Source organism: Dendrobates tinctorius, unplaced genomic scaffold (genome assembly GCF_039654945.1).
Source record: "Dendrobates tinctorius isolate UK_male_01 unplaced genomic scaffold, ASM3965494v1 ptg000201l, whole genome shotgun sequence".
NCBI lineage: Eukaryota > Metazoa > Chordata > Amphibia > Anura > Dendrobatidae > Dendrobates > Dendrobates tinctorius.
Genome location: NW_027361868.1, coordinates 5,573,861 through 5,595,778, shown reverse-complemented (window position 1 = coordinate 5,595,778; position 21,918 = coordinate 5,573,861). Strand labels below are relative to the sequence as shown.

Genomic DNA, 21,918 nt, shown 5'->3' with positions numbered 1-21,918 from the left:
GGAGTGAGGGGAAAATGAGAGGAGTGAGGGGAAAATGAGAGGAGTGAGAGGAAAATGAGAGGAGTGAGAGGAAAATGAGAGGAGTGAGGGGAAAATGAGAGGAGTGAGGGGAAAATGAGAGGAGTGAGGGGAAAATGAGAGGAGTGAGGGGAAAATGAGAGGAGTGAGGGGAAAATGAGAGGAGTGAGGGGAAAATGAGAGGAGTGAGGGGAAAATGAGAGGAGTGAGGGGAAAATGAGAGGAGTGAGGGGAAAATGAGAGGAGTGAGGGGAAAATGAGAGGAGTGAGGGGAAAATGAGAGGAGTGAGGGGAAAATGAGAGGAGTGAGGGGAAAATGAGAGGAGTGAGGGGAAAATGAGAGGAGTGAGGGGAAAATGAGAGGAGTGAGGGGAAAATGAGAGGAAAATGAGAGGAGTGAGAGGAAAATGAGAGGAGTGAGGGGAAAATGAGAGGAGTGAGGGGAAAATGAGAGGAGTGAGGGGAAAATGAGAGGAGTGAGGGGAAAATGAGAGGAGTGAGGGGAAAATGAGAGGAGTGAGGGGAAAATGAGAGGAGTGAGAGGAAAATGAGAGGAGTGAGAGGAAAATGAGAGGAGTGAGAGGAAAATGAGAGGAGTGAGGGGAAAATGAGAGGAGTGAGGGGAAAATGAGAGGAGTGAGGGGAAAATGAGAGGAGTGAGGGGAAAATGAGAGGAAAATGAGAGGAGTGAGAGGAAAATGAGAGGAGTGAGGGGAAAATGAGAGGAGTGAGGGGAAAATGAGAGGAGTGAGGGGAAAATGAGAGGAGTGAGGGGAAAATGAGAGGAGTGAGGGGAAAATGAGAGGAGTGAGGGGAAAATGAGAGGAGTGAGGGGAAAATGAGAGGAGTGAGGGGAAAATGAGAGGAGTGAGGGGAAAATGAGAGGAGTGAGGGGAAAATGAGAGGAGTGAGGGGAAAATGAGAGGAGTGAGGGGAAAATGAGAGGAGTGAGAGGAAAATGAGAGGAGTGAGAGGAAAATGAGAGGAGTGAGGGGAAAATGAGAGGAGTGAGGGGAAAATGAGAGGAGTGAGGGGAAAATGAGAGGAGTGAGGGGAAAATGAGAGGAGTGAGGGGAAAATGAGAGGAGTGAGGGGAAAATGAGAGGAGTGAGGGGAAAATGAGAGGAGTGAGGGGAAAATGAGAGGAGTGAGGGGAAAATGAGAGGAGTGAGGGGAAAATGAGAGGAGTGAGGGGAAAATGAGAGGAGTGAGGGGAAAATGAGAGGAGTGAGGGGAAAATGAGAGGAGTGAGGGGAAAATGAGAGGAGTGAGGGGAAAATGAGAGGAGTGAGGGGAAAATGAGAGGAGTGAGGGGAAAATGAGAGGAGTGAGGGGGAAATGAGAGGAGTGAGGGGGAAATGAGAGGAGTGAGGGGGAAATGAGAGGAGTGAGGGGGAAATTAATGGAGTGAGGGGGAAATGAGAGATGAGAGGGGAAAATGAGAAACGTGATGGGAAAATGAGAAGCGTGATGGGAAAATGAGAGAAGTGAGGAGGTGCTGCTGCAGTATGAGGCTGTGTATAGAGAAGAGTGAGGCGCTGCAGGTGGAGGCTGTGTATAAGGCCCCATTCACACGTTCAGTATCTGGTCAGTATTTTACCTTAGTATTTATAAGCCAAGACCAGGAGTGGGAGAAAAATACAGAAGTGGTGACGTGTTTCTAATACACTTTTCCTCTGATTGTTTTACTCCAAGTTTTAGCTTACAAATACTGAGGCAAAAATACTGACCAAATAATGTGTGAACGATGAGGTCTTAAGGAGTAAAGTTTGGTGCTTCAGAAGAAGTAGGCTGTGTATACGAAACGATTTGAATATATACGTTGAATATATGATCTGAAATATTTTTATGTGCAATATAATCATTATTATGTGTTATAACTAACCACAGTTAGTTACTATGCCCGGGCAACACCGGATTCTTCAGCTAGTGTTATATATCGTAAGAACGGTGTTTCCCAAAATCCGCCCAGACGTATAAGATTAGGAGTAGAGTTGAGCGATACCGTCCGATACTTCAAAGTATCGTATCGGATGGTATCGGCCGATCTTTAAAAAAAGTATCGGTATCGCCGATTCCGATACCGGAAGTCCCATTCAAGTCTATGGGACTTCCGGTATCGGAATAAGAAAAACCCTTTCCTGCCCTTGTACAGCCTCTCTGGGGTCTGTACGGGCCTTTCGGGGGGCTGTGCCGGCCTGCCAGGGGGTCTGTGCAGGCTCCGGTGGTCTGTGCCGGCCTGCCGGTGGTCTGTGCCGGCCTGCCGGGGGGCTGTGCCGGCCTGCCGGGGGGCTGTGCCGGCCTGCCGGGGGGCTGTGCAGGCTCCGGGGGGCTGTGCCGGCCTGCCGGGGGGCTGTGCCGGCCTGCCGGGGGGCTGTGCCGGCCTGCCGGTGGTCTGTGCAGGCTCCGGGGGTCTGTGCAGGCATCGTCCGATGGGACTACAAGTCCCATCGGGCGATGCCTGCTACCATGACAGTGATTGACACATTAGCCAATGATGGGACAGTAGTAGTCCCATCATCCAGCTAATGTGTTAAATGTAAAAAAAAAAAAAAAAAAAAAAATTACATGCTACATACATACAACATGCATACTACATACATGCTACATTCATACTACATAAATACTACATGCAACATACATACTACATATATACTACATGCATGCTACATACATACTGCATGCTACATACATACCACATATATACTACATACATACTACATGCATGCTACATGCTACATACATAACACATATATACTACATGCATGCTACATACATACTACATGCTACATACTACATGCATGCTACATACATACTACATGCTACATACTACATATATACTACATGCATGCTACATACATACTACATGCTACATACATACTACATATATACTACATGCATGCTACATACATACTACATGCTACATACTACATGCATGCTACATACATACTACATGCTACATACTACATATATACTACATGCATGCTACATACATACTACATGCTACATACTACATGCATGCTACATACATACTACATGCTACATACTACATATATACTACATGCATGCTACATACATACTACATGCTACATACATACTACATATATACTACATGCATGCTACATACATACTACATGCTACATACATACTACATATATACTACATGCATGCTACATACTACATGCTACATACATACTACATATATACTACATTCATACTACATACTACATATATACTACATACATACTACATACATACTACATGCATGCTACATACATACTACATGCATGCTACATACATACCACATACATACTACATGCTACATACATACCACATATATACTACATACATACAATACATTCATACAATACATACATAGACATACAGTACATATAACATAGAGTAACATACTTACCAATACTTGTCACATTGTTCCCCGAAGCCATTGTCTTTTCCGGGATAAATATTAACATAACAAACCACAAAAATACTCACCCACGATCCGAAGCAGTCCACGAGTGTGTCCCACGACGATCTTGGGTAGAGAACTGCAGCATCAGATGATGCTGCCGTTCTCTACGGGCTGCAGGAATCCAATGACGGAAGGTAGGTATCCTTCCGCACTGTATTCCTCCGCCACTTAAAAAAAAAAAGTCCCTAGTCTCACTTTATGCCATTGCTGTGTGGGAAATTCCCACACAGCAATGGCATAAAGTGAGACTAGGGACTTTTTTTTTTTAAGTGGCGGAGGAATACAGTGCGGAAGGATACCTACCTTCCGTCATTGGATTCCTGCAGCCCGTAGAGAACGGCAGCATCATCTGATGCTGCAGTTCTCTACCCAAGATCGTCGTGGGACACACTCGTGGACTGCTTCGGATCGTGGGTGAGTATTTTTGTGGTTTGTTATGTTAATATTTATCCCGGAAAAGACAATGGCTTCGGGGAACAATGTGACAAGTATTGGTAAGTATGTTACTCTATGTTATATGTACTGTATGTCTATGTATGTATTGTATGAATGTATTGTATGTATGTAGTATATATGTGGTATGTATGTAGCATGTAGTATGTATGTGGTATGTATGTAGCATGCATGTAGTATGTATGTAGCATGCATGTAGTATGTATGTGGTATGTATGTAGCATGCATGTAGTATGTATGTAGCATGCATGTAGTATGTATGTAGCATGCATGTAGTATGTATGTAGCATGCAGTATGTATGTAGCATGTATGTAGTATGTATGTAGTATATATGTAGTATGTATGTAGCATGTAGTATGTATGTAGCATGCATGTAGTATATATGTAGTATGTATGTAGCATGCATGTAGTATGTATGTAGTATATATGTAGTATGTATGTAGCATGCATGTAGTATGTATGTAGTATGTATGTAGCATGCAGTATGTATGTAGCATGTATGTAGTATGTATGTAGTATATATGTAGTATGTATGTAGCATGCATGTAGTATGTATGTAGTATGTATGTAGCATGCAGTATGTATGTAGCATGTATGTAGTATGTATGTAGTATATATGTAGTATGTATGTAGCATGTAGCATGCATGTAGTATATATGTAGTATGTATGTAGCATGCATGTAGTATGCATGTAGTATGTATGTAGTATGTATGTAGCATGCAGTATGTATGTAGCATGTATGTAGTATGTATGTAGTATATACAGTGCCTACAAGTAGTATTCAACCCCCTGCAGATTTAGCAGGTTTGATAAGATGCAAATAGGTTAGAGCCTTCAAACTTCACACAAGAGCAGGATTTATTAACAGATGCATAAATCTTGCAAACAAAAAAGTTATGTTGCTCAGTTAAATTTTAATAAATTTTAAACATAAAAGTGTGGGTCAATTATTATTCAACCCCTAGGTTTAATATTTTGTGGAATAACCCTTGTTTGCAATTACAGCTAATAATCGTCTTTTATAAGACCTTATCAGGCCGCCACAGGTCTCTGGAGTTATCTTGGCCCACTCCTCCATGCAGATCTTCTCCAAGTTATCTAGGTTCTTTGGGTGTCTCATGTGGACTTTAATCTTGAGCTCCTTCCACAAGTTTTCAATTGGGTTAAGGTCAGGAGACTGACTAGGCCACTCCAACACCTTGATATTTTCCCTCTTGAACTAGGCCTTGGTTTTCTTGGCTGTGTGCTTTGGGTCGTTGTCTTGTTGGAAGATGAAATGACGACCCATCTTAAGATCCTTGATGGAGGAGCGGAGGTTCTTGGCCAAAATGTCCAGGTAGGCCGTGCTATCCATCTTCCCATGGATGCGGACCAGATGGCCAGGCCCCTTGGCTGAGAAACAGCCCCACAGCATGATGCTGCCACCACCATGCTTGACTGTAGGGATGGTATTCTTGGGGTCGTATGCAGTGCCTTCCAGTCTCCAAACGTCACGTGTGTGGTTGGCATCAAAGATCTCGATCTTGGTCTCATCAGACCAGAGAACCTTGAACCAGTCTGTCTCAGAGTCCTCCAAGTGATCATGAGCAAACTGTAGACGAGCCTTGACATGACGCTTTGAAAGTAAAGGTACTTTACGGGCTCGTCTGGAACGGAGACCATTGCGGTGGAGTACGTTACTTATGGTATTGACTGAAACCAATGTCCCCACTGCCATGAGATCTTCCCGGAGCTCCTTCCTTGTTGTCCTTGGGTTAGCCTTGACTCTTCGGACAAGCCTGGCCTTGGCACGGAAGGAAACTTTCAAAGGCTGTCCAGGCCGTGGAAGGCTAACAGCAGTTCCATAAGCCTTCCACTTCCGGATGATGCTCCCAACAGTGGAGACAGGTAGGCCCAACTCCTTGGAAAGGGTTTTGTACCCCTTGCCAGCCTTTTGACCCTCCACGATCTTGTCTCTGATGGCCTTGGAATGCTCCTTTGTCTTTCCCATGTTGACCATGTATGAGTGCTGTTCACAAGTTTGGGGAGGGTCTTAAATAGTCAGAAAAGGCTGGAAAAAGAGATAATTAATCCAAACATGTGAAGCTCATTGTTCTTTGTGCCTGAAATACTTCTTAATACTTTAGGGGAACCAAACAGAATTCTGGTGGTTTGAGGGGTTGAATAATAAATGACCCTCTGAATAAACTTTTCACAATTTAAAAAAAAATTAAACAAAGAAATAACATTCTTTTTTGCTGCAGTGCATTTCACACTTCCAGGCTGATCTACAGTCCAAATGTCACAATGCCAAGTTAATTCCGAATGTGTAAACCTGCTAAATCTGCAGGGGGCTGAATACTACTTGTAGGCACTGTATGTAGTATGTATGTAGCATGCATGTAGTATGTATGTAGTATGTATGTAGCATGCAGTATGTATGTAGCATGTATGTAGTATGTATGTAGTATATATGTAGTATGTATGTAGCATGCATGTAGTATGTATGTAGTATGTATGTAGTATTTTTTTTTTTTTTTTTTTTTTTTTTAACATTTAACACATTAGCCGGATGATGGGACTACTACTGTCCCATCATTGGCTAATGTGTCAATCACTGTCATGGTAGCAGGCATCGCCCGATGGGACTTGTAGTCCCATCGGACGATGCTTGCACAGACCCCCGGACATCAGCACAGCCCCCCGGCAGGCCGGCACAGCCCCCCGGCAGGCCGGTACAGACCCCCACAGGGTGCACAGACCACCGGCAGGCCGGCACAGCCCCCCGGCAGGCCGGTACAGACCCCGGGCAGTCCACACAGCTCCCCGGCAGGCCGGCACAGCCCCCCGGCAGGCCGGCAGAGACCCCCGGAAGGCCCGAAATGACGGCGCATCATGATGCGCACACACCGCGCATCATGATGACGTCAGGCCGTCAATCAACTGAACTTCCGATTCCGATGCCGAATTCCGATATTGAAAAAATATCGGAAGTCGGTATCGGAATTCCGATACAGCAAGTATCGGCCGATACCCGATACTTGCGGTATCGGAATGCTCAACACTAATTAGGAGCGGACAGAACACTGACAGATGAGTTTGGGACATCTTACATTAGTAAACTCTTTAGACCAGAAATGGCTACAAATGGAGCTAAATCGCAGCAGTTTAACCAATAGGATGCTGCTGTCAATCACTTTTCAGTGGTTGGATATGGAATAGTGATGAGCGAGAGTGCTCTGATAAGGTGTTATCTGAGCATGCTCAGGTGCTAACCGATTGACTTTGGCGTTCTAGAAAAATATGTTCGAGTCCCCACGGCTGCATATCTCGCTGCTGTTCGACAGTCACAATACATGCAGGGCTTGTCTAACAAACAGACAATACATACATGTGTTGCAGCTGTCGAACAGCCGTGAGACATACAGCCGCGGGGACTCAAACATATTTTTTGAGCACGCTGAAGACTCTCGGTTAGCACCCGAGCATGCACAGATATCACCTTATCCGAGCATGTCACTAATATCGAGTTATGGCGGTCATTTTGCCACCCACTGCTCTCCCCGGTATCGTACTCCCAGGGTGCCTATGGTGGTATCATGTCTTCTATATTTGCCAAGGGACCAACTGTAACCAACTCCAGGGCCCCACTTTTCACCTACATGCAAATATAACATTATCCTCAATCACAAATTTATATAATAGTGATCTGGGTAGATTGTTAAATGAATAAGATGCCACCATTGTCTGTACATAGTGATTCATGTATATAGTGCCAAGTACTGCTCGTATGAGAGGGTGGTGGCCCACTGGAGGATTCTCCTCTTCTCCCGTGGGCCAGTCCAACCCTGCTCCTGTGGATTGCAGATGTCTCTCGCAAGCACAGACTTCACGTGCCTTCGTGTAATTGAAGCTTTAGAGCATGTTCAGATCTCATTATTTTTAATCAAACACAAGAAATAGATCGATTTTCATCCATATTTTGGATGAGATTTTCATCAGTGTTTGTTCAGTGTCAAGTTTTATCTTCAGGGTATCTGCACAGGGAGTTTTTTGAGCACTGTTTTGTAGCAGGTCTGCCCCGTAAAAAATGCCTAAAAGATCACTCAAAAGGGCTTGAAAGACTCTTTCTAGTCATTTCTAGTAGAAAACCACTTTGCTTTGCTTCCCCATCAGGTTTTGAAAAAACACCTGATGGGGGGGAAAAAAAGCAAAAAATTTTATGTCACTTCTTTAAACCATCTCCTGATGGAAATTGTTCCAAACCAGGCATTTTCCAATCACAAGGATGCCAAAAAATCCTTCAGGAAAAAAAAAACCCTTTGTAAAAACGCTTGAAAAACTCTTCACAACGGCTTCAGGAAGCAAAAAAACTCAAACAACTCCCCAAAGAAGAAGAATTTCCACTAGAAAACACAATTTTTTTTGACCCGCTCAAAAACGCTCTGTGCACACATGGCTATGTTCAGCCGTTGCATTTTTGCAGCTTTTTTATGCAAACTAAAAGCTTCTTTTTACAGTATCAGCAAAAGTTATGAGATTTCAGAAGCCCCCTGCACATGCCTGATTTTTTTTTCCTCAACTGAATTGGAAAATTTCAGCTTTTTTTTTTAAATATCTGCAGCATGTCCTTTCAGCATTTTTACAGCTTGTTTTCACCCATAGAAAGCAATGAGAAAGTGCAAAAACGCGGCAAACAGGCTGCTAAGCGTTTTTTTCAGCATTTTTGTTGAATAAAACTAACTTTATTAAACATGTACTGTAGACAAATCACACAGGTAATCTACACCAAAAAACATAGGGAAAAACATTGACAAACAAGCTTTTTTTATGCCAAGAGAGTAGGTTAAGGTTGCTGAAAAAAAGCTGCAAGAATGCAAACCCCTTAGCGTTTGATCATTTTTTTTTTGCATACGAGAAGTTTTCTGAAGTTTCTATTAAATAAACAAAAAAACAACTGACGTCTGAACGAGGCCTTAGGGAGAGTTTCAAGTAATTGGCATTGCTGATCAATTCTCAAAAGGATCAATACAGCAGCATCTGCTGCTAATAATCCTTATGGAAATCTGTAAAAACTTTGCAAAAAAAAAAAAGTTGTCACATCCCAAGTGAAGAGCACGAAAAATCCTCTTCTGCAAAAGATATAATGTTACAATTTATAACCCGGTCCATAGTATTAATCATCTCTTAAGGGGACGCGATGCATCCTCTGACATCGGCAGGCGATGAAGCAGCAATACTAATTATTTTGATGAACTGAACCCCTAGAGGCAAAGATTTCGCCAGAATCAGCATAAGTGTCCTCATTTATATAGTAGTGTGAGCCGCAGATTGTAAATCCATATAATGATTTAACTCCAAGTCCTTCCTGACTAGGATCATCGCTGGGGGCTAGCACATAATCCAGAACCAAAACAGAAATAATGTGTACATACAAGAATTACGTAGGCTGTATGTGGCTTGGATAGCTGTTGACCCCCCCTCAATAAAAATAGAAAAATAAATGATACATGATGTAAACCTGTGTATTTGAGCAGAATTTATTTCTCAATTTGGTTGTAAATGTGACAAATTTTGGCACAATTTGGTTAAAAAAAATTGTATCCCGTTATAGAACACTTCATTATGTGTATTTAAAAAGTATCATTAGCAACGGAGGCGTGGCTTCACGGGAGAAAGGAGGCATGACTTCACGGGAGAAAGGGGGCATGGCTTCACGGGAGAAAGAAGGCGTGATTTGACGAGAGAAAGGGGGCTGGGCTTAAAGAGGACCAATCAGTTACGAGAAAAGTATAAAAAGTGACAGTAGATGAAATTATAAGAAGTTTCTAAAATATATATTATTAGCAAATCTGATGATTTATGTCGGTATTACAGGGAAGCAGGCTTTATTAGCAAATATGACAAAATTCTCCTTTCAAGGAGATACCAACTATGAGGGGTATAGCCAGTTCTATATGTTAGGGTGGTAGACAATGACTGTCGCCTTCCTGCCCCTTAAGTTAAGACACCAATCGCATTGTGTTTATTGCGTCTTTTGTATATAGATATATTGTGACATGTGAAATGTTTCTGTGTGATGTAATAAAGTTGGTAATGTATAGTGCAGGACATAGTGTACAGTATAGGATAAGTGTAGGGTAAGACATAGTTTAGGTCTTAGGACACAAGGTAAGTAGTATAAGGTAGTTGACTGTAGTTAGGTAATAAGAACATTAGGGTAAGATAGAGTTAATGTTTGGGAATAGCCCATAGTGGTAGCGGCTTAATGTTAGGGCTAGTGACTGCATCCTGTAGATAGTTAGATGAGAACAAGTTCAAGATCTAGTAGGAAGTGTCTATGAGCAGTGCTGCCATTGAGTAGTGAGATTCTGAAGTGACCAACTAGACAGAGTGGTCTTCCAGAATAGGGGTCCTTGGGAAGGATGAGGCGTCACAAGAAACTCTGAGCTTGCAAAACACCAAATGTAATGGATTTAAACAGGGCTGAGTTTGTGGGACTAGTGGGGGTCCCAAGCAGTAGATACAGGGTGCCAGTTGTGGAAGAAATAGGATGCAAAACTGCTGAGCAAGTAGAGAGACTTACTGATCAGAACTGTGATGTCAAGCTAGGCTGTGACGAAGTAGGGCGAAACTGTGTGCTTCACCATCCCTGGAGTAGACTACAGTGGGAAGAAGCTGTGTAAATAAAAATGCTTTACACTGTGAAAGAAATGACCATATGACTCTGCACCCGCTACTTCTTATACATAACCATTATCAAGATACCATTCAGTAGAGACTGTGTTATAGAACGGGAGTCTCCTTTATTGAACTGTGGAACCTATGGTCCTGGCCACCTAACACTACCGGTTAAAAGGCTGCCTTCATGGGCACAAGGCCCTCACAACACCAACACCCAACCAGGACCCACATGTAATGCGTCATGTCATGAAAGGAGGAGACAAGTGCCTCGCCCGTGACTACCACGCCGCGCTGCTCTAGATATTCATGGAGACTTGGCCGGATTTGTCCTGTTTTGTTGACTAGATGGTCTACTGAGTATAATGAGAAAATCAATAAGTATTTTTCTTAGAAATTCATCAAAATAATATCTCAAATGTGGTAAGTTAAGTTATCAATGCTGCATAATGGGAAATTAATCAGCAAACTACAAACGAATATTGTTATTTTCCAACCATGTCTTGAGATTCCCCTGTGCTCTATACAGCCACATCTAATTGGGAGGATACAGCTGCTTCTAAATGGTTAATCTACTGCAGGAGGACATAGCTGCTTATAAAGGGTTAATCTGCAAAAGAATGAATTAATTGAATGAAAAACGTTAATCTGATTCTCCCTCTTCATTGTGTACACAGGTAGACAAACACAACACACAGATGGGAATCTGACAAGAGGAGAAGGAAGCAACTACAGTAAAAAAAATTGTCACAGATTCAATCTGTGACAATTTTTTTTTTACCGTAGTTGCTTCCTTCTCCTCCTCCTGCTCCATATTACAAAGGAATCCATTTTACTTCTTACATAACAACATTCAGCATGAAGTAAGAAACCAGTACAAATCTCCTTTTCCAGCTGAGAAACAGGAAGTCTTACTCATCTGTCAAAATAATAATACAGGAGAGAGCCCCATTCTCTGTCTTAAAGGGATGCAGCTTCTATAATAAAACAAACAGGATTTTTTTTTCAAATTATATATATTTGAAAAAGGTTTTATATTTTGGTTTCATTTTATTCTATGAAGTTTTCCAGGAGGTGACAAGTCCTTCTGCATATTCCAAAATTTCATGGTGTTCGATTACTCCCTCACAGATCTTTTTTTGATATAGGAAAGTCAAAATTTTACCACTAGGAGCTCTGCTAAGTGTAATAAACACCTTTAATAATATTAAAATCCACAACTACATTTTAGGTCAGAATATATTGGCATGGGTGAACTCAGTTTGTTTTGAAACTGATGAGTTTTATTATTTTGAATGCATACAGCCTCCACTAGGGGGAACTCACTGCATGTGAGTCTACACTGCTATTATTGACCTCTATGGAAGCTGCATTATTCTATATGCAGTTAGCTACCTTTAGTTAAAGTAGCCACAGTGCCACGGAAAGCATTATTTTTTATTATGTCCTCTCTTATTAACCTTTTTTGTATAAAGAGATTTTTTGTTAGATTTTTTTGTTAATTATTCCGCTTCTAAACCCTGTGGATTGACCAATACTAAATAAACTATTCAGATTCAAACTTGCTTTAGTTAATTGATTAATTGTATAATATATCATTCATTACTGGTTTATTATATGTCTAGATTTTTAACACAGTAATAGTGATGTAATAAAATTTTATCTGCAAAAACACACCACTAGGAGGAGCTGAACTGGATTTATGCAGATAATATCAAACTAAGCTTGAAGGGGCTTTTTGGGATACCCCCACCATTATAAAAATGATTAACATTGTGAATAGAACAAGATGTAACAACTTGTTTGTACAGTTCTTTACTCGCCAGCTTGAGTGGTGGCGGTGAGCGCCATTTGTTGGTATGGCTGGACCGCTAGTGTTTGTTGTCGGATCATCATGCTGAAACTAAATTTGTACATGAATAATAATAGACATAAATACATTTTTTGAGAGATTTTATAAATGTACATTAATTGCAGAATAACGCTGTTTCCTTTGTTAGGATCACTGGCCACAAAAAAACTGTAACTTTGGAAAAACTCTCTAAGGGGATGTGCACATAACGTCTTTTTCAGGGGCTCCACCCGCTCCCAAACCCATCTGAAAAAGCGCCCAGAAGATTCTCAAAAGAAAGAGCATGTACATTTCTGCATAAAAAAATTGACACGCGTGCACACGTTCAGGCTTTTAAACGTCTTTTAACCACTTCAGGTTTCCAAAGACTTCAGAAGTTTTCCGCTCTGAAGGCGCTCTTAGGCTTAGGGTGTGTGCACACGCTGCGGATTCTGCTGCGGATTCGGTCCTGCGGATCCGCGGCAGTTTCTGTTTCTGTTTGTACAGTACCATTATAACCTATGGAAATGAAATCCGCAGTGCACACGGTGCAGAATTTTCCGCGCGGATTTGCTGCGGTTTTAAATCCGCAGCATGTCAATTCTTTGTGCAGATTCTGCTGCGGTTTGACACCTGCTCCATGACAGGTGTCAAACCGCAGGGGAAACTCGCAGGCTAAACCGCAGAAATTCTGCAGTTAAACCGCAGGTCTTTTACACAAATACGCGTGGAAAATTCCGCAGCACAATCCGCAGCGTGTGCACACACCCTTATAGTTTACAATACAAAGAAATGAGAAGGTTCGAGAGCTGCCCGGGCATCTTTTTTTGAGCATTTTGCCAACATTTTTCCTTGAAAAACTGCTAGTGGTTTCTTAAAAATTATTAAAAGGAGCTAAAAAAATTCGAAAACAAATGCAACGCAGAGGAAAAATGGTTCAAAAACAGCAAAAAAGCAAAAAAATGATAAAAAGGCACTTCAGGAAAATGAGTTAAAAAAGCAGCAAAAAAGCAAAATGACAAAAAAAATTAGTGTGATCTGTATCTATTGTAGGAATTTGACAGTTTTGCTCACATTAGACAGATTTCTTAATTTTATGTTTTCTTCTTAGTGGCAGCTCCTGATTTACTGGACCCGAAAGCAGCGGCTCAGAACACCAAACCGAGGCTTTCCTTCTCAGCCAAACCCACCGTACTGTCTACCCGGGAGGAGCGGGACATCACAGTGAATGTGATGAAATGGAAAACTGTGTCTACAGTTTTTCTTGTGGTGGTCCTGTATTTAATTATCGGAGCCACGGTCTTCAAAGCCTTGGAGCAGCCCTATGAGACTTCGCAGAGGACCACCATCGTGATACAGAAGAATAACTTTGTATCAGAGCACTCTTGTGTCAACGCTTCCGAGCTGGATGAACTGATTCAGGTAATTTTCTCTGTTTTCTGAAAATGCATTCACATTATACTTACAGCTGAATAATCTATGCATAATATTAGAGGGGTCTTTGAGAAAGATGGCTGCCTTCTTGCAAGAAAAAGCTCCTTACCTGTTTACAGGTTGGATCAGATATTCCAGCTCTACACTTCAGTGAAGTGGAGCTGTACTACCGAATGCATCATGTAGGCAGAATGTGATGCTGTTTTTTGGAAGAACAGATTTATTGATTTTATTTAGCAGTTTGTAATTCTTTATTTGTCTGTGGGGGCACTGCAGGGAAATTGAACATTTGGCGCCCGATTCATCATTTGCAATTGTTTAAGTCACTTTCCTTGTCTTGCGGTATTCATTCACGTTTTTTGACCCAAATTCATCAAAATAGCGCTGAATCAAAATGCTCTTCATTCTTGTCTTTAACTCTTTTTTTAAGCAATACATTCTTAAGAAACGTTTTTGGGTTTGTCTTGTTTGATAAAGTCCAATTTAAAGGGGGTTGTCCTGGATTTAGACATTGATGACTTATCTATGAGATAATTGATCAGTAACAATGAGGGGTGGGAAGGAAAAGCCAACAAAAAACAATTGACACAGATAATAGAGAGAAAATATGCAAAACTTTATTTAAATATGGAAGACAGATAAAATTGGTCGCAAGACACATGAGTCTTAATGAACCCTCACAAACAAGGGCAGACTAGGTCCACATAGAGATCAGACATAGGCAAACAATGGCCTGTATAGATACACACAAAACCTCATGAAAATAGTAAAGAAGAAAGCATAATTGCCCATAGAGATGAATGTGGTGTGTAAGTCATACTCATAACGACAAAAACTGAGTCATAGCAGTACAAAAGCAGGTAAATTACCTGGAATGGAGGTAGTCAGAGTCTGATAGCAGAGGACCTGCCTGCCACCCCTACGTACGTTTCAGATGAATGCTCCTTCATCAGGGGGTCTGACACCTGATACCCCCACTGATTTACAACTCCCTTGGTGGGCAGATGTATGCAGTGTACAGAGCTGCAATCCCAGAGCTCCATACACCGTGTAGTGGCTAATAGGGTACTGCAGATAAGTTCCCATTAAAGGGGTTGTACACTACAGGAAAAGTTAAAGTGGCCATAATAAATAAAACAAAACAAAACATATACTTATGTTCTGGGCTGGCGCCACTCCTCTGTTGTTGTTTTTTTTGTCTTCTGATGGTCATGGGCATCCACTTTGATGGAATAATGAACAATGTCGCATGACCACTAGGGAAGACATTGCTAACATCAGAGGAGCAGCGGCGGTCCAGGTGGCAAGTACAAATTTTTTGTGACACAACTCCTTTAAAGTGAAGTGGAGCTAAGCTGCAGTACCAAAAATGACCAACACACAGTGTATGGAGCTTTGCTGTACAGGTTCCATACACGGTGTACAACCGGCCATAGTGGAAGAAGATAACAGCTTTTCTGGTGGGGGTATTGCGTGTCAGACCGCCAACGATCTGATATTGATGACCTCTTTCATATGAAGTTAATTAATTATCATCCTTTTTTTTTTTTAAGTATTCAAACTCACAACATGTAGCATGGCAGACAGAGGCTTTAGCTGCATGTAGCCTTTGGTTCACAGCTAATGCTCCTGCCTGCCATGCTACAGGTTGTGAGTTTGAATCCTTTCTAAAAAAAAACAACCTCCATTTATTTATTTTACTCATTTATATAGCGCTATTTAACTCCACAGCGCTTTACAGACATTATTGGCTCTGTCCCCAATGGAGCTCACAATCTAAGTTCCCTATCAGCATGTCTTTGGAATGTGGGAGGAAACCCAAACACAGGGAGAACTTATGAACTCCTTGCAGATGCTGTCCTTGGTGGGATTTGAACCCAGGACCCCAGCACTCGCAGTGCTAACCACTGAGCCACCATGCTGATATGGAGGACCTGCTGGAAGGTCAGTACTGGACACCCCTTTTAAAGACAAGTTATCATGTGTATATGAGGCCTCTTGAGTTTGAGCATGCCTTCCACAGGTCTGCTTGTAGAAAGGAATACGCAGATGACAAAGATGAATAATGTAACAAGGAGAGAAATATAGCTCCAAATCTCATTATAATTTGTGAAGCTGTGAAATGATCCACGCAGAAGATCCGTCATATGATAATTTATGCCCAGAATCATTAAAGTGGTAATAATCCTGTTCATCGCTTCAATGTGGAGTTGGATTACGAGCAGCGATAACATAAATTGCAGATGTTTATGGCAATCAGTGGCACCGTCGCATTCTTAGAATTGGTCAGACATCAGACAAGTGAAGATCAGAGGTTCGGTTCTTAAAATCCAATATATACTCCATCTGTGGGGTCAGATCTAAAGGTTGTACAGGATTAGAAAAACATGAAAAGAGCACAGTTCATGTCCATGGGTTATGTTCGGTATTGCAAATCAGTCTCATTGATGTGAATAGGAATGAACTGCAATACCACACGCAACCTGTGGACAGAGGTGGTGCTGTTTTTGAAGGAATGAAACCATAATTTTCAAGTTCAGTGCATTCCTTATAATTATGTTCATTTTCTTCATAATGGGATGTCAGCTGCCGCTCAAAGCCAATATTGTCTTATTCTACTTCCCAATTAGTGACGTGTGACACTTTAAAGGGCCAGACACACCTAAGCTATTGGGTGCCTTGACCTCAGATTTGTACAACTGTCTTTCTATACCTTGCTCTGAAGGAAAAAAACCCTGAACAAATTATAAGCCGTTGCTATTATGGACATTCCATGTACAAAGTCCATACTCCTAAAAAAAGGCATTTTAAAATTGATGTCCACAACTTCAGTATTGATGTAAATATACAAGTAGCCACCCACCCATGTGTAGAATGACAAAGACCCTGTATAGAGATAAAGACCCACCAAACTTCCTGTAACGAGTCAAAGACCCATCCCCATTTCTTGTAGAGTCAAAGATTCCCCTCTACTTCCTGTAGAGAATCAAAGATCCACCCACTTCCGGTAGAGTAACAAAACCCAACCCTGACTTCCTGTAGAGAGACAAAGATCTATCACCACTTCCTGATGGAAGACTAAGACACTCTCAATTTCCAGTAGAGAGTCAAATACTCTCTCCCTTTTCCTGTAGAAAATTAAAGAACCTCCCCCACTTCCTGTAAAGAATCAAATCCCCCACCATTTCCTGTAGAAACACAAATACTCTTACTTATTTCCTGAAGAGAGACAAAGACTCTTTTCCAACTTCTTATAGAGACAAAAACCCTACCCCACTTTTTATAGAGTCAAAGTCCTTCCCATATCCTGTAAAGAATCAAAGAACCCTCCCTCGATTCCGGTAGAGAAACAAAGACTCTCCTCCACTTCCTAAGGACAGACAAAAGCCCACCCCTACTTCTGGTAAAGAGTCAAAGAACCTCCCTCAAAAGAGACGAAAACTTCTTCTAGTTCCTGTAGTGAGCTTAAGACTCTCCTAAACTTCTTGTAGGGAGGCAAATACCCTTCACCACTCCCTGAAAGGAAGCAAAAACCCATTCCTGCTTCCTGTAGAAAGTTAAAGAACCTCCCAACTTTCCGTTGGGAGACAAGAACATAACCTCACTTAAGCCCCCGTTACACACTGCGATATCACTAGCAATATCGCTGTAAAGTCACCGATTTTGTGACGTTGCAGCGATATTGCTAGCGATATCGCTGTGTGTGATACTTACCTCCGACCGGCTCCCCCGCTGGTTATCGCTGATCGCGCGAGAAGCTCCTGGACCATTCCTCGTTGGCCACTTCCTGCTGGGCTTCCTGTGGCGCCGACGAGCGACGCGTGGAGCCGGGCGGGAGGACGCAGGATCGCCTCGTCTGACAGGTAAGTAGCGACCCCCGACCCCTGCGATGTCGCTGGTGAGATCTGCCTGTGTGGCAGCTCACTAGCGACCACCTAGCGATGCACCAGCGATCCTGACCACGTCATATCGCTGGTCGGGATCGCTGGTGCATCGCTAGGTGTAACGGTACCCTTACTGTAATCTGTCTTGGTGTCTCTGCTGCTAGAGTTGGATTACACTTGACAATCTGTCACCCCCAGCCACCAATTAGATGTTTTTAGCTCTGGCGGCTGCTGGAAGTATTAAATGTATGAATTTGGGACTCCACAGCTTCATACATGGCTGATTCACTACACATTGTGAGAAACATGTGGGAATAGTGGATGAGGGCAGGTATATCTCGCCCAGATTCCTTTCCTATGTGGCCTAGTCTGGTCAGTATCGCACCTGCTTGCTAATGAATAATGGGAGGTGGATATAAAAGGATGCCAGGTGGTTGTGTGAGTGTCTCATCCTGGGAACACAGAGAGCCTGTCTGTGTGAGAGACACACGTGAGTGGAAGCAGTGCCCACTGCAACTGTGGTTTGGCTGCCAGTTGTGAGAAGCCCGCCAGTTGGTAGTTAGGTTGTACTTTGTTTAGTTAGTGCCGGACAGGCAAGGATTTGTTTTATGTTTTATTTCTTTATGCATTGCTTTCACCATTAATAAACCTGACCCAGTGTCAGTTATACCCGAATCCCAGCTCTGCGCCTGAGTTTCATGCTGAACGCACGTGACCTTTGACCCCAGCAATGGCGATCCCGGAGTGTTTTATCACATTGTGGTGGAGAACGCGGGCATCACGTTGCAAGCATGAGCATGGAGGATGTGGTGAAAGCGCTGGTACAGTCCACCGCCGTCCAGAAAGAAGCTAATCGGGTGATGATGGCCCAGCTGAAGGAGTTGGTGGACATGACAGCTACCGATCGTTCGCTTCTCCAGCAGGTGGCGCAGCGCCTGGCAAGCCTACATGAGGTTAACCTGGAAGCCGAGTCGAGAGTGATTCACGTGAGTCGGTACTGGCAGAAGATGACGACCGAAGATGACGTCGAGGCATACCTGACCACGTTTGAACGGACGGCGGTACGAGAAAAATGGCCGAAGGCACGATGGGCCGGCCTGATTGCCCCGTTTCTTTCCGGTGAGGCCCAAAAGGCTTATTATGACTTAGAGCCTGAAGCTGCGCAGGACTTTGACAAACTGAAAGCCGAGATCTTGGCCCGGCTGGGAGTGACGACCGCTGTCCGTGCACAGAGAGTGCATCAATGGACTTATCAGCCGGATAAACCACCGCGGTCACAGATGTTCGACCTGATCCACGTGACGAAGAAGTGGCTACAACCCGAGGTGCTGACAGCGCCAGAGATAATCCAGAGAGTCGTCATGGACAAGTACCTGAGAGCTCTACCGCCAGCCCTGAGGAAGTGGGTAAGCCATGGAAATCCTACGACGGCAGATCAACTGGTGGATCTGGTTGAACGTTACTCCGTGGCGGAAGGACTCCGAGACGACGTTACCCCACCTCGTTCTTCATCATCTCCACGTGGAACCGGTAAGACTGTTCCAGGGAGTAGGGGAGATGGAAAAATCCCTAAGACAGTGGGGGAGGAAAATGGGACTGCCCGCACTGCGAGGCCGAGAGTAACGAACTATGGTCTAAGCAAGGGGCCCATTAGGTGTTTCCGCTGCCAAGAGATGGGACATATTGCTGAGAACTGTCCGGTCACTACTGAACCCATGCAGTGCGACGTCACAGACTCTAAAAACCGCATGTCTATGGTTGCACGGGTAGTGAGTGTGAATGCCGGTCAAAAGGATGCGGAAAAACACTTGTGTGATTTAACTGTTGATGGCAAAAATGTGGTGGCATTGTTAGACTCGGGAAGTGTGGTGACTCTGGTGAAGGCCAGTCTGGTGTCAGCCCCGACTGGACCATCAGACAAATTTTCTGTAACGTGTGTGCATGGAGACACCTGTTCGTACCTCACCACGGTCATATGCATTACTACTTCCTATGGGTCTGTGCAACATAAAGTGGGACTCGTCCCGGCGTTATTGCATGATGTTATCCTGGGCCGGGATTTTCCCCACTTCTGGCAATTGTGGGAGAATCAGTTGATGCCCTTGGGTAATCGTGTACATGATTCTTCTCCCAGGGCGCGTGGGGGTCCCGAACCCCTGGAAGAGGTCTCCCCGGAAGACTCGGGGGAAGAGTCTGCGGGAAATGACCTGCAGTTCCCGTTTTCAGTCATGGCGGGTGATACGGAGGAGACCGGGGAAGAGGAGGAGGCCGACAGCCGTCCACCTCCCCGTTTGCCGGATTTAGAAGTTCAGAAAGATGACTTCCAAAGCAAGCAAATAAAGGATCCTACCCTTTCTCAGGCTGGAACAAATGTAAAAGTGATAAACGGGGTACCCGTAGAACCTGGCTCTAGGCTGGCATATCCTTACATGGTTCTGGAGAATGATTTACTCTATCAGATAGAGAAAAAGGGGGAAGGTACGGTGCAACTATTAGTCGTGCCAAAACCCTACCGGCGGCAGGTGCTGGACCTGGCCCACGGACATGTGATGGGAGGTCACCTGGGAGTCCAGAAAACCACCGAAAGGATATTACACTGTTTTGTTTGGCCAGGCATGCATCACGATATTCGTGTATATTGTGAGTCTTGTCCTGACTGCCAAGCCTCTGCACCTAAGCCCCGGTTCTGTAGCCCTTTGGTACCCCTACCTATTATTGAAGTCCCGTTTGAGAGGACTGGGATGGATTTAGTTGGACCCCTTCCACGGTCTGCACGTGGACACCAACATATCCTGGTCATCTTGGATTATGCCACTCGTTACCCGGAGGCCATCCCTTTGCGTAACACGGCCACCAAGACGATTGCCAAGGAACTGGTGCATGTGTTTAGTCGGGTCGGTATACCAAAACAGATACTCACTGACCAGGGGACCCCCTTTATGTCCAGGGTAATGAAGGAGCTCTGCCGATTGTTACAAATCGAACCGTTACGCACATCCGTGTATCATCCTCAAACAGACGGGTTGGTCGAACGGTTCAATAAAACTCTGAAGCAGATGCTGAGAAAGGTGATAGACAAGGATGGGAAGAACTGGGACTATTTACTTCCGTATTTGCTTTTTGCCATCAGGGAAGTACCCCAGTCTTCCACGGGATTCTCGCCTTTCGAGTTATTGTACGCCCGACGTCCTCGCGGACTGTTAGACGTTGCAAAAGAAACCTGGGAGGGTCAGGTCACTCCGTTTAAAACGGTGATAGATCACGTCACACAAATGCAGGACCGTATTGCGGCTGTTATGCCTATAGTCAAAGAACACATGATGCAGGCTCAAGGAGCCCAAAAAAGAATCTATGATAGGGGCGCCAAGATCCGTACGTTTGCACCCGGAGATAGGGTGTTGATCCTGGTCCCCACGGTGGACAGTAAGTTCCTGGCAAAGTGGCAGGGCCCCTTTGAGATTAAGGAAAGAGTTGGTGAAGTAAACTACAAAGTATACCAGGCAGGTAAGCGGAATCCTGAACAGATTTATCATGTAAATCTGATAAAACCCTGGAAAGATCGGTCTGCCTTGTCAGCGGAGCTGGCCCGTCCCGTCTGCTCGCATACCGTACCGGAGGTACGGGTTGCAGAGACTCTCTCGGAGCGGCAAAAGACTGAGGTCAGGCAGTTTCTACTTCACAACCAAAAGTTTTTCTCAGAAAAACCCGGGCAGACTACGCTAATGAAACATGACATCGTAACAGAACCTGGTGTCACAGTTCACGTAAAGCCCTACCGAATCCCGGAAGCGCGCCGTGAAGCCGTTTCCCGAGAAGTGAAGGCAATGTTAGAGTTAGGTGTCATTGAGGAATCGCACAGTGCTTGGTCCAGCCCGATTGTGCTAATTCCTAAACCGGACGGCACCATCCGGTTCTGCAATGACTTCAGGAAACTGAATGCGGTCTCAAAATTTGATGCCTACCCTATGCCCCGGGTCGACGAGTTAATAGATCGGTTAGGAAAAGCCCGGTATATTACGACCCTAGACCTAACAAAGGGGTATTGGCAGATCCCTCTGGCGGAGGCTGCCAGAGTAAAGACGGCATTTGCTACCCCAGAAGGTCTATTTCAGTATGTGTATATGCCGTTTGGACTGCACGGATCACCGGCGACCTTCCAGAGAC

At 43.8% G+C, this 21,918-nt stretch overlaps 1 protein-coding gene across 3 annotated transcripts in view; it reads left to right on the top strand.

Moving 5' to 3' along the window:
• The window catches only part of KCNK2 (potassium two pore domain channel subfamily K member 2), a 167,453-nt gene that overhangs the window by 24,340 nt on the left and 121,195 nt on the right, over positions 1-21,918 (top strand). For all 3 annotated transcript variants that reach the window (XM_073553357.1, XM_073553356.1, XM_073553355.1), the window contains exon 2: positions 13,548-13,858. In XM_073553357.1, the coding sequence (XP_073409458.1) occupies positions 13,670-13,858 (189 nt within the window). In that variant the 5' untranslated portion in view covers positions 13,548-13,669. The remainder of the gene's footprint in view (positions 1-13,547; positions 13,859-21,918) is intronic.